Here is a 15,220-nt window from a genome sequence, read left to right as displayed (position 1 = left end):
TTTCTGTCTGACTTATTTCACTTAGGATAATACCCTCTAGGTCCATCCATGTTGTTGCAGATGGCAAGATTTCTTCATTTTTTCATAGCTAAGTAATATCCCATATACAAGACAAAACTAAAAAAAAAACCCTGGAGTTCAATGATAAAAAAACCATATTTATTCTCACATGTTTAAACTTCAGTCACCTTCAAAGTACTCTCCACTTGATGCAATACACCTATCGAGACATTTTTCCACTATTCAAAACAGTTTTTGAACTTGTCAATTTTGACGCCTTTTAGTGCATCTGCCATTTTTTGTTTCACCTCTTCCACACTGGCAAAACATTTCCCTCTGAGGACTTTTTTCACCTGAGAGAAATGAAACAAAGTTACTTGGAGCAAGATCAGGTGAATAGGGAGGATGGACACAGGGGTCATGCTGGTTGGGGTCAAAAACTGCTGAACACTCAGCATGACGTGGACAGGTGCACTCATAAATCACCCAGCATGAAATGGGCAAACGAGTTAGAAGAGTCTTCGAAAAAACATTCACTGGAGCCAAACGCCACCTCTCACAACAACACCAGCTGGTACACGGATACAGATGGATTCCTAGAACACTCATCTAGCAGGAGAAGCCTGTACTACCAGGGGTTCACCCTCCAGAAGATAATTCTGGGGTTTTGCGCCCCCCCTTATATGTACCACATCTTCTTTATCCACTCATCTATTGGTGGACATTTAGGTTGCTTCCATATCTTGACTATGTCAATAATGCTGCAATGAACATACAGATGTATATGCCTTATCAATATAGTGTTTTGGGTTCTTCAGTGAAATACTCAGAAGTGGAATTGCTGGGTCCTTCTCTGTCTCTTATTATAGCTTTTGTTTTAAAGTCTGTTTTGTCTGGTGTGAGTATTGCTGCCCCGTAGTTTCTTTATTTCTATTTTCATGAAGTAACTTTCCACATCCCCTTACTTTCAGTCTGTGAGTGTTCTTCACCCCAAAGTGAGTCTCTTGTAGGCAGCATGTGAGAGGCTCTCGTGTTCTTTTCCATCCAGCTCCGCTGCGTGCTTTGATTGGAGCACTGAATCCATTTACACTGAAAGTAATTGTTCCTCTATATGTAGTTGTTGTCATTTTATTATTTATATTTTTACCTTTTCTTCTTCTTCTTCAATAAGTCCTTTAAACATGTCTTATAATACTGCTCTGATGGGGATGAACTCCTTTAACTTGGTCTTCTCTGAGAAGCTCTTTACCTGCCCTTCAATTCTAAAGAGTAGCTTTGCTGAGCACTCTTGGTTGTAGGTCCTTTCTTTTCATTTCTTTGAATATTTTGTGCCAATCCCGTCTGGCCTGCGAGTGTCTGTTGAGATATCAATGGACAGTCTTATGGGAGCTCCCCTTAGGTAACTAGTTGCTTTTCTCTTGCTGGTTTTAAGATCTTCTTTCTGTCTTTAACTTTTGGCACTTTAATTACTATGTGTCTTGGTGTGGGCCTTTTGGGGGTTCATCTTGTTTGAGGATTCACCTTGTTTGGGGCTCTTTCTACTTTCTGAATTTGTATATTTCCATTGCCAAGTTAAGAAAGTTTTCTGCAACAATTCCTTCACCTTTCTTCTCATTCTGGGGCCCCTAGGATGCAAATATTGGCATGCTTGATGTAGTTTCAGAGGCCCCTTAAAATATCCTCATTTTTTTGGATTCCTTTTTTCTTTCTGCTGTTCTAATTGAGTGTTTGCTGCTACCTTGTCTTCCAAATCCACTGGAATCCAAAGTGGATTCCGTCCTCTTTTTCATCTAACCTGCTCTTGATTCCCTCTTGAACATATTCTTCATTTTGGTCATGGTGTTCTTCATTTCTGACTGGTTCTTTCTGATGTCATTCCATCTCCATTCTCACGTTCCCTCTCTTTTTGTTGAAGTCCTCACTGAGCGCACTGAGCATGCTTGGAACGAGTGTTTTGAACTCTACATCTGGTAGATTGCTTGCCTCCACTCTGTGTCGTCCTTTTGTGGAGTTTGTTCCATGCTTTCATTTGGTACATGTTTCTTTTTCTCCTCACTTTGGTAGCCCCCTGTTTGAATTAGATGTAGCTGCTGCTATGTCTTCCAGTCTTGGCAGAGTAGCCTTATATAATATGTGGCCTGTGGGGCATAGGAGCTCCAGGTGTGTGCCTCATATGGGTTGCATGTGCCCTCCTATTGTAGTCAAGCTTTCATTGCTGTTGGCACATCAGAGGGTGGGGTTGACCCTCAAGCTGACTGGCTGTGAGGACTGGCCATGACTACAGTGGAGGAGCTGTCGTGCAGGGGCTGACTGTATGTAACAGGATTCACTTTGGCTGGGCTCTGTTGCCTGCAGAATCTGCCCCTTGCATGTGTTATTTGTGGAGATGGTGGGTGCTGTTCTAGTGTGGTCTGCAGCTAGCCACTGGATATGTCGGTTCCGGAGTCTCTTGGGAGGGCCTCTACTGTAGGCCCCAGTCAGCTGCTGCCTGTGCTCTGCCCAGGGCCACCTTTGGTATGAGCTACTAAGTGATCTGTGATGGGCTTGGAGGTGCCTTGGAGAGGCTAAGCTGTGAACTGAGGCCAGATGCCACTAATGCCAGGTTAGCAAGAAGTACCGGGGACGCCGAGGCCAGATGCTGTTTGTTTGGGGTTTGTGAACCTTTGAGCGAGTTCAGGACAGTCTGCCGCATGAACCAAAACAGGCCATCTGTATGGAAAAGCCACTGGAAGTAGCTTGGGTGGGCCATCAGGTTGCATGGGGTGGGGGTCTCAGGAAATCATCAGATCGGGGCTAATGGCATCAGCCAGGTTGACAGAGACTCAGATATAGTGTCCCAAACAAGATGAACCCTTCGTATGTGACTCAGGGGCGCCCAGCACAGAAACAATGGCCTCGGCCCGCATCAACAACATACTTTAAAAGGCAAGCAGATGGAAAGACTTCTCAACGTGTCTAGTGCCATAGCGCTGCTCCTAATTTACCGACAAGGGCAGTCTTCCCCATGTATTTATGTAAAGCAACAATTTAAATGACGGAGAATAGTTTTCCATACATGTCCACTATATCACTGAACAGGAGAACAAAGAACCCTTCTTAGAGTATGAAAAGAGAGCCCACTGAGTCATGCTCAAGCATCTTTAGGCATGATTTTAAAACACAATAAAGGCTTGATTTTCTCAAAAAAATTATCCATTACCCCTGCAAATAAAAGGACCACTTTCAGTCCCTGGCATCTCTGGTGCAACAAATAATAAAGTTTCCAGGGAGTCCAGGGTATAATGGACACTGACCAGGTCACAGAAGAATAGCAGTCATTTTCCTAGGCACTCGACGCATCCACCTACATCCTTGGAAAGGGGGAAGACGTAAATGTTTCCCTCTGCCTCGCCCACAGCGGAGCAGACCTCAAAGGGCAGCAACACTCTGGCGTGGTTAGCATCCTCTGCTCTCACCCAGTAACTGTTACTATTTGCTCTCACAATTTGATGTTATCATAGCTTGCTTTATGACCATTTCAAATTGATTAGAAGTCATAGTTTCCGTGTACTTATATTAAGATAAAAATCCTTAGAAAGTTTTGAGTTACTAAAATTATATCCAGTAACTACCAAGTCACAAGGCAGTACTTATTTGCGTCTTGCTAGTGTTCCCTTAGTGCTGAATTTCATTAACATCAGGTTATTACCTGTAATGCAAAAGCAGGAGTGAGCAGAGTAATAGAAGTTTTTCTATTTCCTCTACCTCTTTTTCATTACCAATAAAATTTACATTTAAAAACTCAAAGTTTAGCCTTGGTTGGCGTAGCTCAGTGGATTGAGCATGGGCTGCAAACCAAAGCATCGCAGGTTCGATTCCCAGTCAGGGCACATGCCTGGGTTGCAGGCCACGGCCCCCAGCAACCACACATTGATGTTTCTCTCTCTCTCTCTTTCTCCCTCCCTTCCCTCTCTAAAAATAAATACATACATTTTTAAAAAAAGATGAACCATCTTTAAAAAAACCCCTCAAAGTTACTACATTATTGTTGCTATTTTAAGATCGACTGACAACAACAGGAATAGACGTTCTTTTAACAGAAGTTCCATCAAAGTAGCACTGAACTTTCACCAGTGATTCAATCCCACCTCCATGGAAATAGTTCATTTCAACCACCCAACCTAGTAATTTTCTAGTTTAAATTCAATCAGTTTTAGTTACTAGCAGAAAGCCGAGAGACCCAACTTGACTGTTTAAAAAAACAGAGCGCGAGTATTTCCAGAGACCTCAGGTAGCTCAATGCCCATCATAGTGGCTGGCACATAGCAGACACAGAGGAGATATTTATGGACCGGTTGGTAGAAAAGAGGATGGTGAATGAACAGGAGCAGGCAAGCAGGCAAGAAGCCAGGACAAGCCAAGGAGGGGAGAGAGAAGACCAAAAGAACCCCTAAACCCAAGAGGTACGTAAAAAAGGTGATACAGACAGCAGGTGCAGAGGCATGGAGGTGACGGCCAGTGAGGTCCAGCTGGACAAGATACAGAAGAAGAAATGGCAATTTAACCAGCCCTTTTCAGGTGCTAAATCAACGGAGGCAAGCAGGGCGTTCCAAGAGGGTAAAAACTGCGAGACAAAGGCACAGAGTCAGAACACTGAAATGCATGTTCAGAGAACAGTCAGCAGATGAACTTGACTGACGTAGAAGGTTTATGAAGGAAACCGTGGGAGGTTAAGGCTGCAAAGTCAGATGTTTGTAGCCAGATGCTGAGCGCAACACAATGCTGAGGCTGTGCGCTCTGGCCTCCTCGTCCCCACCCTCAGCCCCGCCCCCATCACATAGCCACACCCCCACCAGATGCTTGTCTTATTCAAACCTGAAAGTAAACCAAAATTTCTGATAAAGTGGCCAACAGGCTCACAATCATAGAAAATGGAAAAAAAGAAAGAAAACATGATGTATAAAGTAATGTGCAAAAAATCTAGTGACTAGAAATATTAATTCTCAGCTATTTAATTAAGGCCTGCCAAATATGTGTACACAATATCATGGTTGTTTTATTTTGTTTTAGTAATTTGGTTCTGACCACTTTGAACAATGAAGTTTATTAAAACAATGAACTGGGACACGAAAGCAAAGAGTACTCAGGCAGAGTTGTAGACACTGTATAGACAGAATTTCAGTTAATCTTAACATTATTAATGTGAAACTTCTCATACATTGAGAAAAAATTACTTGCGAGTCACTTAACTAAACAGCAAACCTAGGATGCAAATTCACCTACAATAATAGTAGTTAAGTCTAACTACTAGCGCTACCCTCACCCAACTGTGTATGTTCAGCACCTTTTTAATAGAATCAGAAGGAGACGCAGCTCAGAAAGCTCCTGCTCAATTTCAGATACACGTGGCTTATATCCAACTGCCTAAATGCACTTAAAACTAGGCCAGTCCTCTGCTCATAAAGCAGTAATTAAAACCCATCACCGAAGCTACTGGGGTACTTGACTTCAATCCAAGCCACAGTCAAAACAAAAAATGAGAAAGGATGGTTCAGACCAAACTGAAACGATTTAAGACCAGTGATTCTGAGCCCAGCCTATGTTGTTAAATTCTGTTTTGATATACGGAGCCTAGTAAGGCAAGACATAGGGGAAACAGCAGCCTTCCTCCGGCATTCCCATTACAGCAGGACAGGTGCCTTGCACGTGTATCACGATGAGTTCTGATCTTCATTCATTTACTGGACATTGAGTGGGCATCTGCAGTCTGTCCAATGCTACTGCTGGAAATAAGGCCTCTTCTGGCCTTTAAATATTCAGCTTAATAATTAATAAGCTATATGAATCTTACTCATATAAATCTTATTCATATAAAACTCAAGATAATAACCTTTAGAAAAGCCAACATGGGAATCGCGCAATCCAAATTCTAAAGCCCAGACCCTTTATTAACCAGCTAGTCATCCAAAAACGCGATGAGGCTGTGGTTTTATTTTATACGCGTTAACAGCCACTATGGTTTTCTGCATGAGTTTCCTACATGGGCCATTTAGTAGCTTCATGCCCCTAGACAAGTTGCTTCACTTGCCTGACCCTCAGTTTGCTCAATGGGAAAAGAAAAAAAAAGGATAAAAAGCTCTACTTCGAGACCGGGGTGATGATTAGAGATAATTATATAATGCAGCAACACAGAGCCCAGCGTTTAAGAGAAGTGTAGTGAATATAGCTAATATCCTAATTACTGGACTTAGAAACCACTGACAAATTGATCAGAAAAATCAAATTAGACGTGATGGAGTGGAGGGGGGAGAGGCTAAAGATAGCTCTAGGAACACGTAGCTGACCGTAAGGAAGGATTCATGCAAACTACACCGATACAGAAACTCTGAAACGAGCTGCTGGAGCCAGCGGGACACACTCCCACACCTGTTAGGGTGTCACAGGTCGTTTCCCGGGATGTGGCAAGGGTGAGCCTGAAGATGACACAAATCCCTTTAAAATAGACCAAAGTGTTATTCCATGATTTTTTTTTAAAAGACAGATAAGCACCTAATTGACTTTGAATTGCTATCAAAAGTGACTTAGCAGCCCTGGCTGGTGTAGCTCAGTGGATTGAGCGCTGGCTGTGAACCAAAGTGTCGCAGGTTCGATTCCCAGTCAGGGCACATGCCTGGGTTGCAGGCCATGACCCCCAGCAACCGCACATTGATGTTTCTCTCTCTCTCTCCCTCCCTTCCCTCTCTAAAAATAAATAAATAAAATCTTTTTTAAAAAGTGATTTAGCATTACAAAAGTTAACAACTTCCATGTCTAAATGTTCATGAACTGCAAAATTCTCTTCCCAAGCTTCTGTTAGACTTTGTGTGCAAAGGAGCCTCTCAAACTTCACAAGCAATTTTTTTTCTCCCCCACACAGTAAAAGATGTATTTCACATTAACTGTGAAATATTTCAATGCAGTGGCCTAAGATGTCATCGGTTCTCTAACAGCTAAAAAAAGGGAAAGTTTTGGTCTCCATCATTGCTAAATGTTTTTTATGTACCAAACATACATAGCAAACAAATACAAACATGCCACAGAGATCGCTTTCCCTTGAATTTTCTCCCTACGTTTGCAAGTCAGTGAAAAGCAAAAAACATCTGTTCCTTCCTGCAGAGCTGACAACCCTCATTTTATGGTTTAAAAATAAAAGATGTTTATGGAAATGTAGAGTGCTAATGATCACCTGCTTCAAAGGCAGCTGGCAACTAATTGACTGAAAGACAGGCAAAATGAAGGCCAAAAAACAATTTCCCTGCGGACAAGGCTGGTGCTCCCTGGGCCTCTGGTAATTTCCAAGACGCCCATAAAATCCTCAAGGATGGCGAAGAACCAAATGCGATGACAGATGACAAGAAAACAGACAACAGCTGAGAATCAGGGGCCCGGGTCAATCGGGATCATTCTACCACCACAAGAACAGCTTCCAAGCGGGCTGCCTGGAGAAAGTGCAGCTCACTCTCACCAACCATCGCCTCTTATCCTGCCCGGGTATGGCCACGTGGTCAGCCGTGCAAAAACTTCAAAACAGCAACTAGAAAAATCTCAGAAGCCAACTGTATGGGAAAACATATTTGCCAATGATACCTCAGACAAGGGTTTAATCTCCAAAATATATAAAGAACTTACACAACTCCACTCTAAGAAGACAAGGAATCCAATTAAAAAACGGGCAAAGGACTTGAACAGACACTTCTCCAAGGAGGACATACAGAAAATCCAAAGACACATGAAGCGATGCTCAATATCGCTAGCCATCAGAGAGATGCAGATTAAAACCACGATGAGATACCACTTCACACCAGTCAGAATGGCCATCATAAACAAAGCAACAAACAACAAGTGTTGGAGAGGATGTGGAGAAAGGGGGTCCCTAATGCACTGTTGGTGGGACTGCAGACTGGTACAACCACTATGGAAAGCAGTATGGAACTTCCTCAGAAAACTAAAAATGGATCTGCCTTTTGACCCAGAAATTCCATTGCTGGGACTCTATCCTAAGAACACTAAAACACCAATACAAAAGAACCTTTGCACCCCGATGTTCATAGCAGCACAATTTACAATAGCTAGGTGCTGGAAGCAACCTAGATGCCCATCAGTAAATGAATGGATCAAAAAACTATGGTACATTTACACAGTGGAATTCTATGCAGCAGAAAGAAAGAAGGAGCTCCTACCCTTTGCAACAGCTTGGATGGAGCTGGAAAGCATTATGCTAAGTGAAACAAGCCAGGCAGTGAAAGACAAATACCATATGATCTCACCTTTAACAGGAACCTAAACAGCAAAACAAAGAAACAAGCAAAATATAACCAAAGACACTGAAATAGGGGATAGTCTGACAGGGGCCAGAGGGGAGAGAAGAGGGAATTTCAGGGGGGAATGGGTAGGGATTACAGGAACAAATTTGGAGGACACATGGACAAAAACTAGGGGTGGGGGATAATGGGGGGAAGGGGGAGGGTTGGGTGGGTGGGCTGGAATGGGAGTAGGGGGAAGAAAACTATACTTGAACAATGATTAAAATAAAAAAAAATCTCAGAAGTGAAGGCCTTCAATTCTATCATATTTTTTAAAAATGTGATGCCTATGGTGTCTTAGAGTGGTGAACATCCAAAAATGAGTCATAAGCAAGGAAAGGACACTCAGACAGGAACCAGTCAAGGCAGCTTCTATTTCCGGCTCTGGCTCGGAATGAATCACAGTCTGACCTTAAGGAAGTTATTGCATCTCTGTCTCTATCCCCGTACCCCCACCAGTTACAAGATTAGGTGAAACCGACTGATTCTTTGTTGTGGGTTTTTTTCTTTTTTGGAAAGAAAGTGAGTTGAGTGATAAAAACACATGGAAGCTGCTGGGTAAGTATGTACTGGTCACTGACCAAGTATCTCCATCCATCAAATACAAAGTAGGTGATGTCCATAGTAAAACAATTAACTGCACAGTAGTCAGACGTTCTGCCTAGAGAGAGGTCAACAAAACCCAGGTACTTCCTGAGCAGATCCCTTTAACAGAGTCCCAGATGGCAAATTTGGAAGTACTTAGCATAAAATGCAAGTTCTAAGAGTATACTTTTTATCCTTTAGGGAAGCAAAACTTCGACCTATTTGGTGTCCTATTACCTCCAGGACTCCGACCAATCTTCCCAGGAAGTCTGCTTCCCTTAGCCCCTGCCAAGGGGATACGTCACTGCATCCTTGACATTCCCAGAGCATGGATGGTGCTGCATATCCATCCCTAAGTGCTCCTATGTGAGCCTTGGGAAGGTAGAACCATTGTGTGTGTGTGTGTGTGTGTGTGTGTGTGTGTGTAAAGCCTGGTACAGATGGCTGCCGTGTGTGCGTACACATATATATATATTTGTTAAATGAATGAAATGCCTATATTTACAAAATCTGATGTTATTAGAAAGAGCAACAGTTAATATTAATGAATGATAGTTTTAATTATGGTGCCGTTCTCACTTTTAGAAAAATAATATGGGGAGGTGGGAGGGGATACTGGGGGTAAAGAGGGGAAGGGTTTTCAGGAACATGTATAAAAGACATGTGGACAAACCAAAGGGGGTAGGATCAAGGGTGGGAAGTGGGGATGGCTGGGGTGGGAGGGAATGGTGGGGGGAAAATGGACACAACTATACTTGAACAACAATAAAAAATGTGAAATAAATAAAGGACTTGGAACACTAATAAAAGAAAAGAATGTTACCTAAATACAGAGAGAATACATGATTTCTCACCAACATTAAATTCACAAGAATCAACTCCAGAAATTTCCAATCTTCCTTCAAAAATGGTCTTTGGGGAGGTTTTGTTTGTTTACAATGTACCTAATAGGGATTAGACTAGAAATATTTCTTTTAATTTAACCTACACAATAAAAAGAAGAAATGAAAAGAAGTAAAAAGGAGAGGGAGAGAGAAAGCATGTAAAATATTACACTTAAGTATAAGAATCAATAAACGTAAAATAAAAGGTAGCCCATACATTAAAATAAAAATGTGGCCAATCAATAAAATTCAAAAATATTAACATCATTTAGCGAGCTAAGAAGTAGCCACGCTCACTGAGAAATGTCATCTAAGCAATATTTTATAACCTATTTATTAAAGCAATTCAACAGATGACTTCAGCTTTTCCAATTACACTTTGAAAAGCTAAATGATTGAAATATCCACCCCAAACCTATCAGTACTTGCACAAGTTCTCCTTATTTTCCTGCTCTTTGAATTCTTACACTCCCTATTTCATTTAATAAGTAAGAGAAGGTAGGAGGCATGAAGCCAACTGACACCCCTACAGCAGGCTCTGAAGCTAAGTCCTTGGTGTGTACAAGCCTGGAAGAAAGGATAACCTCATGGTGCTACCAGGCATTCACCGCAGCAAACTAACCCGTTCGTTGGGCTTTCTGGAGCCTAAAAAGTCTACAGCAGACTCAAAGGGGAGGTACCCGCTGGAGAACCGTGTGCTGTGGGCCTTCCCACCTTCCCTAGCTCCGCCCTACACCCTGTTTTGAGGACCCTGGAACCAGAATATTAGGGAAATGAAAATTCCCCCTAATATTTCTCTTGCATGATTCATTAATTTCCTAGTAGTACGCATTCGACTGGATGGCATCACAAAGCAGGAGGAACTTCGCTAAGCAGTCTGCTAGTTAGGATTGCAGCGAGATAGAAACTATTACTCACGCATAGATACGAAAACCTATCACAGCAGTGAGAACACCTGGTTTATTTCTCCACACTGACCCTTCAAAGGGCCGTGAGCGATTTTGTTTGTTTGTTTGTGTGTTTGTTGGTAATGCTGTGGGTGGGGACGAGGAAGGAAAGAGAATGATGGGTCAGCTAACGATGGGAAAAAAAGTTTGTCTGTCTGGTTGAAATGGACAGAGAACAACAGATACTTTGGAGGAATGGACAGAGCAGCCCTTTCGTGAGATGACTTGGGACAGACGCGACTGACTTGGTCCCTTTGACACGCAAGGAACCAAGATTTCACCGAGTGGGTGAGCCGGACGTGGAGTGAATGCTTACGAAGAAGGGACGGGCCAGGAGCAGGTCAAGGATTTTCTGAGCCCCAGAGGGTGGGTGGCAGGGGGAGGGCCTAACGGGCAGGCGACCTGCGACCTGCGACCCGGCGGTGGGGCGAGCTCACCCGTGAACACGTTCTGGAAGCCGTCCGCGGCCGCCTGCGCCCCCGACGCCTTGGCCGCCGTCGCCGGGGGCGTCCCACCGTCGGCGGCCGCCCCGCGCTCCAGCAAGTGCGCCGAGCCTCCCGCCCGGGGCGCATCAGCGTCCAGCTCCTCCGTCCAGTCCGCAGAGCGGCTCAGGCCACCCGCGAGGCTGCCGTCGGCCCGGTGCTTCTTGGCCGGGGCGGCCGCGGAGGCGAGGGCAGCTCTGGGTCCCCGGCTCACGGAGGACTCCAGCCGCCTCTTGATCCTGGGGCTCTGGTCGGGGGACTGCGACGGGGAGTGATTGGGCGAGCTGAGCTGCCGGGTGGTGGTCTTGATGTAGCAGGGGGTGATGAGCGGGTAGGGCTTGGAGCAGCGCGGGCTGGGCGCCGGGCTGCCGGGCAGGGAGGCGGCCGCCGGAGCGCAGGGCCCTCGCGCCCCCTCCTCCTCCGGCTCTCCCCCCAGCCCCTGCGAGGCCTTTTCCACCGCCAGGCCCCACTCCTCCCCCGGGGAGCCGCGGGGAGCATCCTCAAAAGCATCCTCCTCGCCTTCCTCATCCGTGTCCCCAGCCCTCTGCACAGGGGATCTGGCCGCACCCTCTCCGGGCCCGGCTTCGGGAAACTGGAAGACGGTGGACGAGGGTGGTGAGTCCATGGCCGTGGGCTGAGCCACCGGCAGGACGGGCGCCTCCGAGGCTCGGCGGCCGCTGGGGGGCGGCGGTGGCTCGGGCACCGGGAGCTCAGCGCCCGGGCTCTCGGGCAGGTCAGAGAGCGCTGACAGCGGCGGCTCTGTGTCGGGACTGCCCGGGGCCTCCCTAGCCACGCTGCTCGTCCCCAGCAGGAATCGGTCCAGGCCCAGGAAGGCCCCGGGCTGTGGGGAGGTGGCGACGGGGGACACCGCCGGCTCCTGGGCGCCGTGGAGGTGCTGCAGGCGGATCGCCTGCTGGATGTCTGAGAGCAAATCCTCTTGCTCCGTAGCCGAGTGGAAGCTGTAGATGTCTGTGTCCGAGCCGGAACTGGTCCTTTGTCCATCCTGCGCCCCTGCCGCAGTTTCCAAATCCTCGGCCACAGCCTGGCCCCCAACCCCAGCCTCCGCCGGCTTCGGGCCACCCGGACGGGTCACCTCAAAAGGGTCGGCACCCTCGGTATCCGACAGGCCGGTTTCGTCCGCGGACAGGCTGAGGTCCGGGGTCTTGGTGATCAGGGAGGGAGCGCTGTCCAGCTCGCCGGTCTGCAGGGCCTGGGAGTCCAGCACATTCTCGCGGGAGCCGCCGGCGCCTTTCCCCTTGGACAGGTTCTTCCTGATCCTGAGGTTGGAGAACACCGAGGCTCTGGACTCCGACTTGCTCTTCTTCTTGCCGGGTTCCCCGCCGCCGCCGCCGCCGCCGCCCCCCTTGCCGTGCCGGCCCGGCGCCTTCTTGCTCCCGCTCCCCTTCTTTGTGGCCTCCGCATCCCTGGGCCCAACAGCATCCTCCGCGCCGCCGCCGCCTTCGTGGGAGGCATCACCTGCGCTCCTCTTGAGCTTCCCATCCTGGTTCCCCATGTCGCACGCACACCGGCCGCTGCGCCGCCGCGCCTCGGACACTCAGGCCATCGCGGCCCTCCGGGCCCCCGGCCCGGGCGCGGGGGAGTCTCCCAGGCCAGTCAGGCTGCCGGGCGAGCCGCTGGGAAGGGAGGCCAACGCGAGCCCCACCGGCCGCGCTCTCTTCTGCAGCCGCTTGCACAATGCGCGCGGCGGCTGCGTCGGCGACTGCAGCCCGGGACCCGCGAGGCGCGAACATGCTCAGTGCAGCGCGCGGCGCCAGCCAATGGCTGCGCGGGACGCAGCCGGGCCTGGCTCCCCGCCCGCCGCCGCCGCCCGCCGGGCCCACGCCGGGCTCCTCGCCCCGGGCCGGGCGCGAAAAACGTTTCCTCTGTCTCCGAGACTGGGATCTCCGGGGCGGGTTGCGTGCTGTGCACCCTCCCCGAGAGCTCGTGAGCTGGAAGGTGCGCACAGAACTTCAAAGCTCCGCGACAGGCCACGAGAAAAGTTAAGCAGAAAGGGAAAGTTGAAACAAGGAAAAACACTGAAGCCAAATTTCAATTTATACACCCACCCACTCACACACCTGCTTTCGGAAGCGTGGCTTGTCAATAATTATTTGTGGGATGAATGAACTCTTCTTTAATAATTCATTTCCCTTAACACTTATGTACTTGAGCATATGGTTTAGGAAGGGTTACGTAGACCTTGCACTCCGCAGGAGAATATTAGCTTGCAATTCATTTTAACTTCTTTTTTTTTTTTTTTTTTAACAGAATGGCGAGGCGGAGGAACCACAAAATACCGGGAGATTAGAGTTGATTAAAATGCTAAGCTCCAAAATTCTGTGTTTACCATATAAATAAGACAGACTTTGTATTTTAAAAGGGTGCATATACTATAATTCCCAGGAGGTCAAACTCATCAATATTAAACACGTCCCTTTTGTCCCCCCCTATAAAAAGGAGGAAGAAAGGCGGCGCCGTTGGCACACACACATGAAATCAGATGTCAGGCGATAAATCACCACTTTCCCAAGCAGAGCCCTGAAGGCAAACTTTGTCCTCAGCTGCTTTTCAGAAGCTAGCGACAGTTCACTGTAATCAAGTTTGTTAACATTCTGGCTTCCGTATTAATATTCAACTTTCCCTCATGGTCAATCTTGTTGCTATTTTCACTACTTGGGAAATTTAATTACCTATATTTAAGAAGCATTTTTAAACATCATCGGTATTTTTTTTAAGTTCCGGGCAGTAAATTAAAATAAGATTAAAGTCACATTACACAACCATGTTCCAAGGATGGAAGTTAGAATTTAATCCACAAAAGAAAACAGCAAGCAAAATATAAGCAGAGACACTGAAATTAAGAACAATCTGACAGTAACCAGAGGAGAGGTGGGAGGGGACAGTGGGGGGAAGGGTTTTCAGGAACTACTATAAAGGACACAAGGACAGAACCAAGGGGGAGGGTGGAAGCAAGGGGGGGAGGTGGGTTTGGCTGGGGTGGTGGGGGGAGTGGTGGGAGGAAAATGCAGAGAACTGTAATTGAACAACAATAAAATAATTTTTAAAAATATGTTACAAAAAGAACTTCATTGTTAACCACTTGAAATTATGGAATAACTATCCAGCAAGTTAGTGTGTTTAAAGTGAGCCCACAGGAGCAAGTTACACGCAGCAAACAAATGTTTCTTTGCATATTTGTGGACCAATATTTCAAACCCCCCCCCTTAACTATTTTAATAAAAAAAAATTAATGGTCCTGTAAGTCATGTTAAAGCATATATAGCGATAATTAATTACTAGCCTTTTTTCTAAGTACTTTCTTTAAGATAGACAACCTAAGGGCAGGTGGCCAGCTGTCCTCAGGTGACCCCTCTGGGTAAAGAGTTCCGAGAAATCGAGTTTAATAACTTGCCAGGGTATACTCCAGTCTCTGAGCAATTCCGGACTGCTTGAAAAGCCTTTGTTTCACGTCTTTCACAAGACTGCTCTCTTCTCGAATCCAGGCTCCTCCAAGGGCACACTCCGTCTGAGGCTGTTAGCATGTTCTGCTGCGTCCTGTACTGAGACAGCACGGAGGTGCATCTTGATTTTTGCTCTTTCACAGGACATCTTGGATTCTGCACTATTTGTGTCCTTACTGTTTTCTTCTGTGATACACACTCTACAAGTTCCGGAGACAAAGAAGAGAAGGAAAAAGGGAGGCAAGCAAGAAGGAAAGCAGAGAGAAAACCGCTGGATTTGTTCACATCCTTTGAGAGCGAAACAATAGATGGCATCTGTGTACCAGGTCACGGCTGACAAAGCTCTATTACATGCAAAGGATTATGTGAAACTCCCAAGTGTCATGGAACAGCAAAGGCAATACCTGAACCTACAAATTTACATCCAAATTCTTTATAACAAACACCACACAAGGTTTAGTCCTTGAGGGACTGGTAAGGGCATCTCGGAGGCAAACTGCAAAAGTTTGCAAAGCATTCCTTGGCAGTTAGTCATCCCCA

The 15,220-nt window shown here is 46.5% G+C and overlaps 1 protein-coding gene across 1 annotated transcript in view; it reads right to left on the bottom strand.

Annotated features, from left to right (window-relative positions):
• Positions 1-12,941, bottom strand: part of FMN2 (formin 2) — a 272,338-nt gene extending 259,397 nt beyond the window's left edge. Inside the window, 1 exon segment of the mRNA XM_036016163.1 lies at positions 11,175-12,941. Coding sequence (XP_035872056.1) covers positions 11,175-12,732 — 1,558 coding nt within the window. The 5' untranslated portion in view covers positions 12,733-12,941.
• Positions 12,942-15,220: the final 2,279 nt, after the last annotated feature.

The sequence above is a fragment of the Phyllostomus discolor genome, chromosome 15, assembly GCF_004126475.2.
Source record: "Phyllostomus discolor isolate MPI-MPIP mPhyDis1 chromosome 15, mPhyDis1.pri.v3, whole genome shotgun sequence".
NCBI lineage: Eukaryota > Metazoa > Chordata > Mammalia > Chiroptera > Phyllostomidae > Phyllostomus > Phyllostomus discolor.
The sequence above is the reverse complement of the archived record's forward strand: the minus strand, read 5'-3'. Positions and strand labels throughout refer to the sequence as shown.